This window comes from Callospermophilus lateralis, chromosome 7 (assembly GCF_048772815.1).
Source record: "Callospermophilus lateralis isolate mCalLat2 chromosome 7, mCalLat2.hap1, whole genome shotgun sequence".
NCBI lineage: Eukaryota > Metazoa > Chordata > Mammalia > Rodentia > Sciuridae > Callospermophilus > Callospermophilus lateralis.
In genome coordinates this window covers 116,547,080-116,560,738 of record NC_135311.1, presented here as the reverse complement: position 1 = coordinate 116,560,738, position 13,659 = coordinate 116,547,080, and the positions used below count along the sequence as shown (strand labels likewise).

General features: G+C 38.8%; 1 protein-coding gene across 1 annotated transcript in view; it reads right to left on the bottom strand.

The window, feature by feature from the left end:
• Positions 1–13,659, bottom strand: part of Mtf1 (metal regulatory transcription factor 1) — a 45,134-nt gene that overhangs the window by 19,054 nt on the left and 12,421 nt on the right. Inside the window, exons 3-6 of the mRNA XM_076860721.2 lie at positions 6,647–6,885; positions 5,546–5,677; positions 2,748–2,821; positions 1,836–1,972 (exon numbers count right to left, since the gene is read on the bottom strand). Coding sequence (XP_076716836.2) covers positions 1,836–1,972; positions 2,748–2,821; positions 5,546–5,677; positions 6,647–6,885 — 582 coding nt within the window. The remainder of the gene's footprint in view (positions 1–1,835; positions 1,973–2,747; positions 2,822–5,545; positions 5,678–6,646; positions 6,886–13,659) is intronic.

Genomic DNA, 13,659 nt, shown 5'->3' with positions numbered 1-13,659 from the left:
GGTTTAATATGCAAGTGTGTGGAGTTCACGGGGAGACCAGATGGGAGATATCAATGTAGGACTTGAAGGCAACATAGATGGCATGTGAAGCCTGAGAGTAGGAAACATCCCTCTACTGGAAAATGACCAAGGATTCAGAGAAGATGAGCTGTGAGGACTGAGCAGTGATACACTCCAGTGCTCAGAGGTTATTGGCAGTTAAATTAGCCATGGAGAAAATTGAGAAATTGAGAATTAAGAAAACTGATTGTGACTAATGAAATGCAGCTTAGTACAGAAAGACTCCCATGTTTAAATGTTCTATTTGGCTTTTACAGATGAAAAAACTAAGGCACAAGAAGTCATCTGCCTAAGGTCATGTGATTAATGACTGAACCTGGATTTGAATCCACATAGCTGTGCTCCACGGGCTACCTTCTTCACAGCTAAAGGCTATTCTGTCTCTCACAACACAAGGGTTAAGAACCAGGCTCTGGAATCACACTGCCTGCCTAAATTAGACTAATTATAAGTTCTGGATATTTAGGCAAGTTATTTAATTTCTCTTTGCCTCAGTTTCTTAATTAGTAACATGGGGATTATTAGTAACACCCTCATAGAGTTCTTGTAGATAATACATATAAAAGCACTTAGCAAGTTACCCGGCACATATTTAACATTCAGTAAGTGTTAGCTATTATTACTAATGAAACTCGGGGACTGGAGAAGAATCCTTTTAAATGGATTCTTTATTGTTTAAAAATTGGAAACTCTACAATTAGAATATTCTGTCTCTACTGAAATCAAAATCATGCTATATATTTTAAGAGTATTCCAAAGAAAGTCAGTGAATTTGCAAGTCTGAAGTTCAGAGACCAAGCTGGAGACTCAATGGCAATACAAATGGCATGGCCTGAGATAGAGGAGATTCCCTTCTTTTGGAGAATGAACATGGATGTAGAGAAGATGGGAGGCAAATTGGTGGGGAGGTAGAAGGCAGGAGGAAAAGCTGCTAAAAAGCCCACTTAGCCCATTATTCCAAAAATCCAGGCTGGGGTGGGGGGGAAATGGATTGAACAAAAATGTAATCAGAATAAGTCATCAGATTCTAGATATATTCTCAAGGTACAACTGAAGACTTTGCTCTATCAGCTTCAGTTTCGTTATCCATAAAACAATAAGAAAATAATAGCACTTACTTTTCAGGCTTAATAGGTCAGTGCTTAAACTCTATTAAAAGTAATAACAGTAAATACTGATCCCAAGATCTTTCTGGAATGGAGTGGTAGCTTCAGGGGACCAGGAAATATGGAGGGACTCAGTAAAGAAAATTAAACAAAACCTAAAACTCCTCAGAGGCTTATTCTGTGGCTCAGTGTCTTAAGTTAGTAACTCTTAAACCTTTTGGTTTACAAACACTTCAAACAGGCCAGGACAAGCGATTCTTCTCCAGCCTTTGCTTGGCTCTCCAATGACAGGTTGTGTGAAGAACATAAATTTATGTCCCAAACTCAAGTACATATTTGCCACTTTATAGGTATAAAGATGGAAGAGGACACTGTAGAGCATCTGGCTGACCCTTTGAAAGCCACTCTGAGACCTCTGGGTTCAAGGGCACTTTCTTCACCATACCTGATGGAAATGAGGCAGAGCTGAAGAAGAGACTAAAGGACAGGATGTCTGTTGAGATTTCTGGCTTCCACCACGCCATTGCAAAGCCATAGATTTTGACCCTGATTTCTCCCCTCTCAATATCAAATATGTAAAGAAGACATTTCAACCTTTTTTGTGTGAGACACAAACAGTTGCTGTTTTGTGATGCTCAGATCAAAACAAGAGAGAAGAACACTGCGCACCTCTGATCCGTTGTGTTGTGGAAGTGCATTGAATGAGTGTCCTTTGTTATCATGACCTTTCATGTGACTTTTGAGACTGTACTGAGTGCTGAATGTTTTCTCACAGCCATTACTGGGGCAGAAGAAGGGTCTTTCACCTGTAAGAATGACAAAGTAGTGTTAATTTCACCATAAACTCATTTAACTGGTTTAAGAATCTACCTTTTCCTAATGGGGGGGAAGTAAAATTCTTAGGAGGGTTTGGGTAATAGTTGTTAAAAGGTGAGCAAACTACATGCTAATTATCTCAGTTCTGAAACTTAATGCAGAGCAAAGCACAGGATATAGCTCACTCCTGGAAGTTTTTTATCTTTAATTTTTAACAATATTTTTCTTGGGCTAGGGTGGTGGCTCAGTGGCAAAGCGCTTGCCTTGCATATGTGAGGCACCGGGTTCGATCCTCAACACCACATTAAAAAAATAAAACAAAATAAAGATATTGTGTTCCATGTATAGCTAAAAAAAATTTAAAAATATATTTTTCTTTAGCTGTAGATGGACATAATGACTTTTATTTTATTTGTTTATGTTTATGTGGAGGATCGAACCCAGTGTCTCATACATGCTGGGTGAGCACTCTACCACTGAGCCACAACCCCAGCCTACCCAGGAAGTTTAAAGGGAAGATTCACTTTCTTACAGGTTCTTTTTAAAAGAATATTTCTGTACTGGTTTCATTTCTTAAAGTTGGATTCCTGAGTTCAACCTTTAGATTCTTTCACCTCTGAAAGAAACTCAAACATTATTAGGTGAAGGCTAAGCTGATTAGGCTCACTCCTCCCACCTAGTTTAACAGGTCTCAATGAAACACACATACTTAGTTACAGGCTTGATGCAGGTTAAAATGAAAAATAGAAACTAGCCTCAACTCACCGGTATGTGTACGGACATGAGTTTTAAGGTGGTGGCTTGCTGCAAATGCTTTTCCACAGCCATCATGATCACATCTAAACAAGTTGTTAAAGCAAAGAGAAACAGAGTCATTAGCTAAGAGTCCTTAATCCTCAACATCTCTTGTAAATGCAAACTATACATTCAAAACACTAAGATTAGATCAATAAAATTGGTTTTAGAGATGGCAATGATGGGAGGCCCCTGAAAGATAAGGTGGCACATCTGGGATCAGAGGCAGCAGAGAGCTCAGGATAAGTTCTTCTAGTCTGGTAGGTAAGGCCCAGTTAAGAAGCTGATACAAAAGTCTTTAGTTAATTACTTAAGAGAACTCTACTGACAGAGCCCACATGGAAAATCTACAGTAAAATATTACAAATATCAAGGGTGGGTAAAGAGGCCATCATATATCTACAAGGTTGAAATACAACCTTAGAACATAATCCATTACAACAGTTTGGCTATCACCTATAATCTTCAGTGTAGAGACTCACTTCTTTCTCTTTTACTTTGATTTTTTTTCTTGGTGATATAGGGAGTTGAACCCAGAGACTTGTGCAATTATGGGCAAGTGCTTTACCACTGAGCTACATCATCAGCCCTCCCTTTTACTTTCTTGGTAATCAAAGCTAGAATTAACCTTTCCCTCCTTAGAATTACTAAGACAAGCATTTATCTACATGCTTCTTTTACAGCATCTCTCAATTCTAATCTTGTTTTATCTCTCTGTGTATACATTTATTATCTGTTCTCCTAGATAGTAAACTCTATAAGGGCAGGGTTCACATAGTCCTTCATATTTGCTGTTGTTTTTGCACACATTTAATAATTATGTGAATATTTAATAATTATGACTATTAACAAATCTATTTTTTAATACAAAATATCTTATTTCTTTGAAGTAGAAAGCTTCTCTAAGGCATTTTTTGGGGAGGAGGGTACCAGGAATTGAACTCAGGGGCACTTGACCACTGAGCCACATCCCCAGTCCTATTTTGTATTTTGTTTAGAGACAGGGTCTCACTGAGTTGCTTAGTGCCTCACTTTTGCTGAGGCTGGCTTTGAACTCACAATCCTCTTGCTTCAGCCTCCCAAGCCCTGGAATTACAGGTGTGCACCACCATGCCTGGCTGGCACTTTCATTTTTTAAATTTCATATAATCATTATCAATGTCTAAAATCCCATCTAATATTCATGGAAAAAAAAAACAGTTTTAATCATCACAAAAATAAATGCATGTGCCTAGACAGAAATCATAATCTTCTCAGCAGCCTATGTGGGGGGGGGGGGGGAGAAAAAACAACCTAAGCTTCACAGCAACTGCAGAATAACTAACTAGAATTTAACCACTCTTGTTCTTAAAGGGACCATGACTCCAGAGTACATCTGTTATTTACTTATTTATATTTATTTATGTATTTTTTAAATTTTTTATTTTTTTATTAGCTACACATGACAGTACATCTGTAATTTAAAAAGTTCCGTTTAATTGGTATCTAAAAGCTGACTGTATCTGAAGACTTTTAAATTGTTTCTAAGTATTCTGATGACAAGATGAGTGATTTGAGAATGGACAGGTAGCATATTTAATGCCTTGAATATAACAGCAATATCTTCTGCCAAAATTAAAAAATACTGTTTATGGGAAATCTTTGGCAACACATTTATATTACACTAAGGGGGATTCTTACAAAACAATTATCTCATAGAAATGTCATATAATCATTTCATAGATGTTTCTGAGGGCCTACTGAATGACTGGAACCATGCTACATGTTATGAACAGGAAAGAAAGCAGATGAAACAAGTCCCTCCTTCAGGTTTATAAATTTGTTTCATGAATATATATGTGTATATGTACACTAATATATATGTAAAATGGATGGTCCTGTGTGTGTGTGTATACATGTGTGATATTACAAAGCAAGAACTGAACAAATAACAAAATACAATACTTCACCACTAACTTAAGCATTCCTACCTCTCACTTTCCCTTGTGTCCCTCCTCCTTGCCCCGCTTCAATTACTTTTTTTTAAATTTTTGTACTGGGACTGAACCCAGGGCTTTGCACACTGAATACTGAGCTACAGACTCAGCTCTTTTTATTTTATTTTTAGGGTCTCACACTAAGTTGTCAAGTCCAGCCTCAAACTTGCAATTCTTTTTTTTTTTTTTTAATACTTATTTTTTAGGTATAGATGGACACAACACAACGCCTTTATTTTTATGTGGTGCTGAGGATCGAACCCAGGTCCCACCCGTGCTCTACCACTGAGCCACAATCCCAGCCCTCAAACTTGCAATTCTTCTGCCTCAGCCTCCCAAGTAGCTGGGACTACAGGTGCCCAACACCGTGCCCAGGTCTTATTTCAATTTTTAAGTAGGTATTTCTCTTTGGTCCTCAAGCCTTAGACAACGTCTACTAATTTGTGTTTCTTCTCCACCAGGCCAAGGCTGTTAAGGAGGGCCCGCTTCTAAGTATTTCTCTAGCATTAATAACAGTATGTATCACATACGTGAGTTCAAGAAATATTTCTTGAAAATAAAGGGGAAAAAATAAGGCAGAAAGACCATCATCCAGAGCAGGGATGCTCCTGGAGTCCAACTGCACCCCTCTAATTCCTGGCAGTTGGTTACAGCTATTGTGGGGTGAGCCAACATGGCCAAAGAAAGAACTAGTAAAGGGAGTTTTCTTTCTACTTTGAAAAATTCCCAGAGTTTATCAAGATATCCAGCTGAAACCTGGTGAGTGACAAATAGGAAAACAGTAAGACTTACCGAAATGGCTTTTCTCCTGTATGGGTTCGAATGTGCTTCCTCAGATCACTGAGTGTGGTGAAGTATTTGCTGCAGCCTTCAGATTCACAGTTAAACGTTTTCCCTGTGTGAAGCCTCTGATGTGCTTTCAGCCTGAAAAATAGCCCAGAGAAATGCCCATTGACACAATGTACTATACAACTTCCCCATGCCAGCTTAATATGCTTCAGGATCAAGTGCCTAAGAATTATACACCCAGAGAATTTGGCACCCATTTTAGTATGTCAAAATTTTCACCAGAAGAGAAATTAAGGAGTAAATAACATAATGGTATAAATGTTCCAGAGACAGTCATGCAACCTCTCTGTGCTTCTACTTATTTATCAGCTGTTGTGAAGGACTAATACTTAAAAGACCAGTGTGTGTTTCTTTTCTTGTTTTTTTTTGGTAATAAGAATTGAACTCAGGGGCACTTAACCACTGAGCCACATCCCCAGCCCTTTTTTATATTTTATTAGAGACAGGGTCTTGCTGAGTTGCTTAGGGCCTCACTAAATTGCTGAGGCTGGCTTTGAACTTGTGATCCTCCTGCCTCATCCTCTTGAGCCGTTGGGATTACAGGCATGCACCACTGCACCTAGTACAGTGTGTTTTCTAAATGTTAGCTATTGCTTTCAAATACTTTATATTTAATATAGGGACTACTGTAAGTCTCTTGGAAAAAAACATGGAAAAGAGAAACAGCCATCAAGTGAGTGATTCCCCATCTCTCAGGGTAGAAAAAGAGTTACCTTCAAGGTGAGATAGGAAAGAAAATTACAGAAGCCTTAGTATGAAGATCCTGCAGCAAGGGGAAGTATTACTCTATGCAAACTACTAAAATTCTAAGGTCAGAATGTCACTTTATGAGAAGCAAATCTAAATACAGATGTACTATCATTTCCACCCAAACCAAGATATATTCATCTTTAGGTAACAAGTTTCGCTAATGAATTTTAAATAGCTGGAGTAAGCTGTGCTCTCTGAAGCTCTGAAAGTGAACATCTCTCCTGTGCAAGGAGAAAGAGCTCTGCAGCCATAAGGTCAGAGTCAGGCTGGTGGTGCAGTGGAGGAGAGGCTGACCTGTACAGTGTGTTGAATGCCTTCTCACAGCCCTGCACATCACACTCAAATGGCTTCTCCTTCGTGTGCACTCGCACATGGATCCTGAGGCTGTAAGAGGTGAGGAAGGCCTTGCCACAGCCCTCCTGATTACAGACGAATGTATACTCTCCTCGATGAGTCTTCTGGTGGGTACGCAGGTTGCCTGCTGTGCTGTAGGTACGGGGACAGCCTTCAAAGGTGCATTGGTACCGCTTTACCTGGCAAACAGAGGACATCTCATCGATGGGACAAAAGGGCCACTCAGGGCTTAACTCCCATGAGCTCAGTTACTAGGAGAAGCAGACAACACACATTTTTTTCATCAACACAGAAACAACATCTACTGGCAAAGTGTGGAAACTCTTTTGTTGATCAAATTACATCTGGACAATGTCTAATGAATAACAGGGAAGAAATTGGCTTGTGTATAAATGAATATTCTAAATGAACATTAGGGTGTTTTTAGATTCTACATCTATCCATCAAAGAGGAACATACACTATTATACTTACCTGTATTCATATAAAACTCTTAACTTCACTTTTTTTTTTTTGGTACTGGGGAGTGAATCCAGGGGCGCTCAACCACTGAGCCACAACCCCAGCCTTTTTCTGTATTTAATTATTTAGAGACAGGGTCTCATTGAGTTATTTAGGGCCTCGCTAAGTTGCTGAGGCTGGCTTTTAACTTGTGATCCTCCTGCTTCAGGCTCCCAAGCCTCTGGGATTACTGGCTAGTGGCACCATACCTGGCTCTTAACTTCATTTTAAAGCTTGATTTAAACACTTTACCACCTAGTGTTTTATCTCGATTACAACTAATGTTACACTGAGTTTAAAACATCTTGAAATTTATATGTTAACTATCAAACACTGTATCCCTAGGTAGTTTTTCCACTGCATATTTCGAAGTTTATAAGATGAAAAAAAAAAATGTATCTTGAATTTCTTGGAATATTTGTAGGTGTGATATTTCTTAAACTACCTTCAAAGAATTTTTTTTTTTCCTTTTTGCAGTACTGAGGACCAAATCCAGGGCTTTGTGTGTGCTATGTAAGCACCTTACCACTGATCTATAATTTCATCCTTTTTAATTTTTTTTTTTTTGTTTTTTACTTGTTGATAAACCTTTATTTATTTTTTATTTATTTATATGTGGTGCTGAGAATCAAACCCCATGCCTCACACATGCCAGGCAAGTATGCTACCACTGAGCCCCAGCCCCAGCCCCTAAATTTTATTTTTAAACAAGGTCTTGCTAAGTTAGGTGAGCTAGCCTTGAATTTGAGATCCTCCTGCTTCAGCCTCCTGAGTCTCTGGGCTTATGGCATGTACCACCATGCATGGAATAAGAATCATCCGTTCTTTTTAGCTTTTAACATTTTCATGTGCATAAATCTTTAATTCTGAACTTTCCAAAGCCTCAATCCACATCTCCAATTATAGTACACTACTGCTACTGTACAATAGCCTTGTAGTTCAACAACTACTGAACTACAGTCTCAGGTAACATGCTCCATACCACAGATTAAAAACTGAGTAGGACAAAAATCTCTGCCTTGAAGGGAAGAGCCAGTGGTAAAAGAAGACATGTGTACAAACTATTTCACCCTGTGCTAAGCTTTCAAACAGATATGTACATAAGGTGCTTTGGGAACATAAAAAGGTAACTTCTAACACTTTTCACCTGTTAGCTTTTTTGGAGGGAGCTGAAAGACAAAGCAGACAGAGAAGGGTATTCCAGAAAGACGGAACAGCATGGGAATTGCTTGGTGATGAGTGAGTGTGATGATACAAGCCACAAACACTTGCAGTATGTGAGAGATTGTAAGGAGACGAGTAGGAAAAATGAGGTGAAGCATTCCTATGTAAGCCACAGAAGAGGCCGTCAATGGGAGCCACTGACAGGTTTTGCCAAGATAGCAATACAATCAGAATTAGAATTTAGGTGAAGTCATTCTGATAGCTTTGGAGAAGACAGACTGGAAGATAAGAGCAATTAAAAGAGATGAGAAGTTCAGGAAAGAGATGAGAAGAACGTAAAAATAGAGAAGTAACAGTGGACATTACAAGAGATGAATCAGAGAAATTAAAAGAGCTGGAATGACCAGTTGTAACAACAAATGGGTGCTGACAAGTGGGAGAGGTGAAGAGACAAAGCAAAGACCAACCCCAAGATTACAGCCTGGATAATTAGGTAAGTGGTCAGGTTACCAGAGTGGAGTTGGGTAGGCCAGAGATGATGAAGGGCCCAAGTAGAAACGTTGGGCATAAAGTACACAGTTGGACTTTTTCATAGACTGGAAGCTAAAGAAAGTCTATGGCAGGAACCTTTAGTCTAAGAGTTACCTGTATACTACATACAGTAGGCTCAAATTCAAGTTCCAGCTCTGCAATTTATTGTGTAATCTTAGGAACATTAATCTCACTATGCCTCAACTTTCTTATTTTGTCTTTTTAGGATTGCTATAAGGATTAAAAATCATTTATGTAAAGCATTTTAACATAGTGACTGGCACATAATAAGATTTCATAGAACAGGCCCTGAAAAAAGCTACCACACTTAATGTACTAGTAAAAGATGAGAAGTCCTTGACAGGTAAGAAGAAGAACGAGCTGGAGAGGTAGGCAAAGAAGCAAAGAAGAATGTCACAGAAACCACAAAAAAAGGGTCTCAAGGAAAAGGGAATGATCAACATATCAAATGTCAGAGAAAACAAGGAAGATAAGGACTGGGAAAACAACGGGATCAGCAGCCAGGAATTCACTAATGCCTCAGCAAGACTAGTCTGCGCGTTGCTGGAAACAGAAAACTGGATTAAGGTAAATAAATAAAAGGAGAAGTGAAGGGAGAGATTAGGGATCATGGTAGACACACAGGAGAACTTCTGAATTGATGGCTTTTTTTCCTTCTTAGTAGGCTAGTTCTTGAGCAGATTTGGAGGGAGAAAAGTCCTGGAAGAAAGAAAAGTTGAGGATCCAGGAAGGGACACAAAGAAGAGAAAGATACTATTTAAAAACCTGGTTGGGGCTTTTAAATAGTAACCCCACTAATTTCAGAGGCTGAGGCAGGAGGAACAAGTCCAGCTTCAGTTTTGGCAAAGTCGGTCTCAAAATAAAAAAATAAAAAAGAGCTGGGGATGTACCTCAGTGGTAAAATGCCCTGGGTCCAATCTCTAGTACCAAGAAAAAAGAATAAAGAGACCAAGCCTGGGTGGGGCTGGGAGCTATAGCTCAGTGGTGGTCTAGTATGTACAAGCCCTAAATTTTATCCCCAACTACAAAAAAAGAAAAAGAAAAGGAAAAAAGCCTGGGTAGAGAGGCCATTCAGTTTCAGGAAAGAGAATTAAGAAAAGGATAGAGTGGAGTCAAGGGTAGATGGTTTTCTTTTCTTTTCTTTTTTTCTTCAATATTTATTTTTTTAGTTGTAGTTGGACACAATATCTTTATTTTATTTATTTATTTTTATGTGGTGCTGAGGATTGAACCCAGGGCCTCTACCACTGAGCCACGACCCCAACCCAAGGGTGGATGGTTTTCTATAAAAAACCAAAGAGTACAAATCTATGCTCTGTGGGCTTTACGGTTTCAGTCACTAGAATTCAAGTCTGCCATCACAGATTAAAGCAGCCATAGACATAAATAAATGAACCAAAGCTAGGTATTCTAGTGTACACTTGTAATCCCAGAGGCTCGGGAGGCTGACACAGGAGGATCACTAGTTCAAAGCCAGCCTCAGCAACAGCAAGGCTCCAAGAAACTCAGTGAGACCCTGTCTTTAAATAAAATACAAAATAAGGATGAGGATATGGCTCAGTGGCTGAGTGCCCATGAATTCAATCTCTAATATCCCCCCCAAAAAGTAAATGAACCAGCAAAGCTGTTCAAAAGACTATTAAGGACACTGAATTAATTTCATATAATTTTCATGTGTAATAAAATATTATTCTTTGGATTTAAAAAAATCATTAAAAAATATAAAAAACTACCTTAGCTCCAAAGCTATATAATATCAAGCGAGTGGATGGATTTGGTCTGTGAGCCACAGTTTGCTAATCCCTAATACCTGCAGGGGTGGAGAAAGAGAGGGGCCCTGACGCCTCCAGATTCTCCTGTCCACTTCACATTTCTCTATCCAACTCCCAAGGTGCACAAATCTTCAGCTTTCTTAGGCAAGTGCTCTCTTACCTAGTACCTTTTCTACTGCCACAAAGGAGATGCTCCAAGAAACTGAATTATTCAATCACTCAGTGCCTAGTTTGTGGGACATTCTATCACTGAGCTACACCCTTAGCCATTTTTTACTATTTGAGACACAGTCTTGCCAAATTGCCCAGGCTGGCCTTGAACTTGTGATCCTTCTGCTTCAGCCTCCTGAGCTGCAGGGATTACAGCCAAGCACCACCACACCCACCTTCCCCTAGTCAGTTCAAAAGAACCTAATTTTGAGGTCAATGCCAGAATAATTCTACTTTCTTTTTTTTTTTTTTTTGAATTTTTTAATATTTATTTTTTAGTTTTCGGTGGACACAACATCTTTGTTTGTATGTGGTGCTGAGGATTGAACCCGGGCCACATGCATGCCAGGCGAGTGCGCCACCGCTTGAGCCACATCCCCAGCCCAGAATAATTCTAAAACAGTGTTCTACACATGCCATCTCTATCCAAACGATAAAATCTCAGTTCCTTAGCCTGATACTCAAGGATATTCTCTGGGTCTCTTCCATGTTCTATCATATTACTTCATAACCAGCCAAACACAAGGCTGTCTAAGCCGGCAGGCAACAGCACACTGGTTCCCCAAATGCAACTCAGAATACCCACCTCTTTGCCTTTACTCTTTCCCTGCTCTCTGCTGGAAATGCCCAGTTCCTTTCTTTGCTTTTTGGAGTCTCTTTATTCCTTTAATTCAAGCCTCACTATCTCCAAGGTTCTCTATATAATCACTCTTTGTCTACAGGACAGGGCCTTTCTCTAAACGCCAATAATAAATTAACTATACCACTCATTTGACACTTAGCCTATATTGTTAATCATCTACTCACGCATATATTCTGATGTCTCATTAAGACTAAAAACCTCTTTGGTGCTGAAAGATTTCAAAATAATCACTGACCAGTAAAGAAAATTGGGACAGTGGATGCTGCAATAAAGGAGTCTGTATGTCTCAAACATAAAGCTTATAATAATCATGGTAGATAAGAGCAGAATTTCACTCTGAAGATGCTCCTACAGTGCTAACTCTTTCAAAGGAATTGCAATAAATAATTAACTACCCTTTGTCTCTGCCCTGTTCCCATCTGAGTGTTCCTTCTACTGAGTGTTCCTTCCTCAAGGGACCATTTCCCTGACTGGACCTTATTTTCACCTCAAACTATAACAGGTATCCTTGTTATAGGTTCTCATAGCTTCCTGCAGCCAGTAATCTGCATCTATGGGTTCTTCATTCCTGAATTCAGCCAACCACAGATTGAAAATATGCTCAAAAAAACCCGACCTATGTCTGCACTGAACATGTACAGATTTTTTCTTCCTCATCAATCCCTAAATAATATAACAACTATTTATATAGTACTTACATTTGTTAATAGCTTTATTTATTTATTTAGTACCAGGGATTGAACTCAGAGGCCACTAAGCCACATCCCCAGCCCTTTTTTGTATTTTATTTAGAGAAAGGGTCTCAGGAGTTGCTTAGTGCCTCACCGTTGCTGAGATTGGCTTTAAAGTCATGATCCTCCTCTCTCAGCTTCCTGAGCTGCTGGGATAACACTACACCTAGTTTATTTGTTTTTATGTGATGCTGAGGATAGAGCCCAGAGCCTCACAAGTACTAGGCAAGAGCTCTACCACTGAGCTACAACCTTAGCCCAGCACTTACATTTTATTAGATACATAAGTTATCTAAAGGTGATTTAAACTATATGGAAGAATGTGCAAAGTTAGATACAAATACTACACTCTTTAATATAAGGAACTTGGGCATCCATGGATGGGGAAAGGGGAAGTGTTTCTAGAACCAATCTCCAATGGATGATGAGTGATAATTCTATTTCTTTAAAGCACAAGATGAAGATGAAATAATTAAATAACTAAATCATTTACATCATTATCTTTAACTAGGAAAAACATCATTATCTTTATCTAGAAAACAGCATGCATTAAGTAAATATTTATTGAATTAAATAAATGAATGGCTACTTCTCAAATGGGCTGAAAGTTCCATGAGGGCAGGGACCATGTTTAACTTGTTCACTAACTACAAAATCCCAGAGACTAACCTTGTGGAGAAGTGGCACTTCATTTGTTGTTGTTATTTTATTTTTTGCAGTACTGAGGACTGAACCCAGGGCTTTACACATGCTAGTCAAACATTCTATCACTGAGCTACATCTTCAGCCCATTTTTTATTTTTATTTTGAGATAGGGTCTCCTAAATTGCTAAGGCTGGCATGGAATTAGCAACTTCCTGCCTCAGCCTCCAGAGTAGCTGGGAGTATAGCTATGCACCACCACGCCTGACTTCCATTTTTATTTTTCAAATAAACAAAAGAAAGTAGTGAAGGACTACATGAGTTTCAAGGAGGGTGGTTAATAAATCAAATGTGGCAGAGATAATTGGTAAAGTATTTCTCAGTTTTAGCTGACTCAAAGTCATACCTACCCCAGCACACTAGTTTCACTGGAGAGGTAAGAGAAGAAGCCAAAATTAGGCAGTAAGTATAAACTCAACTTTCAAGAAAACATGGCTGAGAAGAGAGAGATTGAGAATAGAAATTTAGGGGAAAATACAGATTAGGGAAAATATTTTTTAAGGTGCAGTAGACAGTTCACTGTCAAAACTAATGCCTGCTCCCTGCTAATAACCTGAATAAGTAATAACCTCCCAGTTCATCAGAAAGAGACAGTAAATCAAAGTCACTATTCTGTGTCTTTCAGAATTATTTTAAAATAGCACCAAATTTTACAAAAAAAGAAACTTAAGCCTCCTCA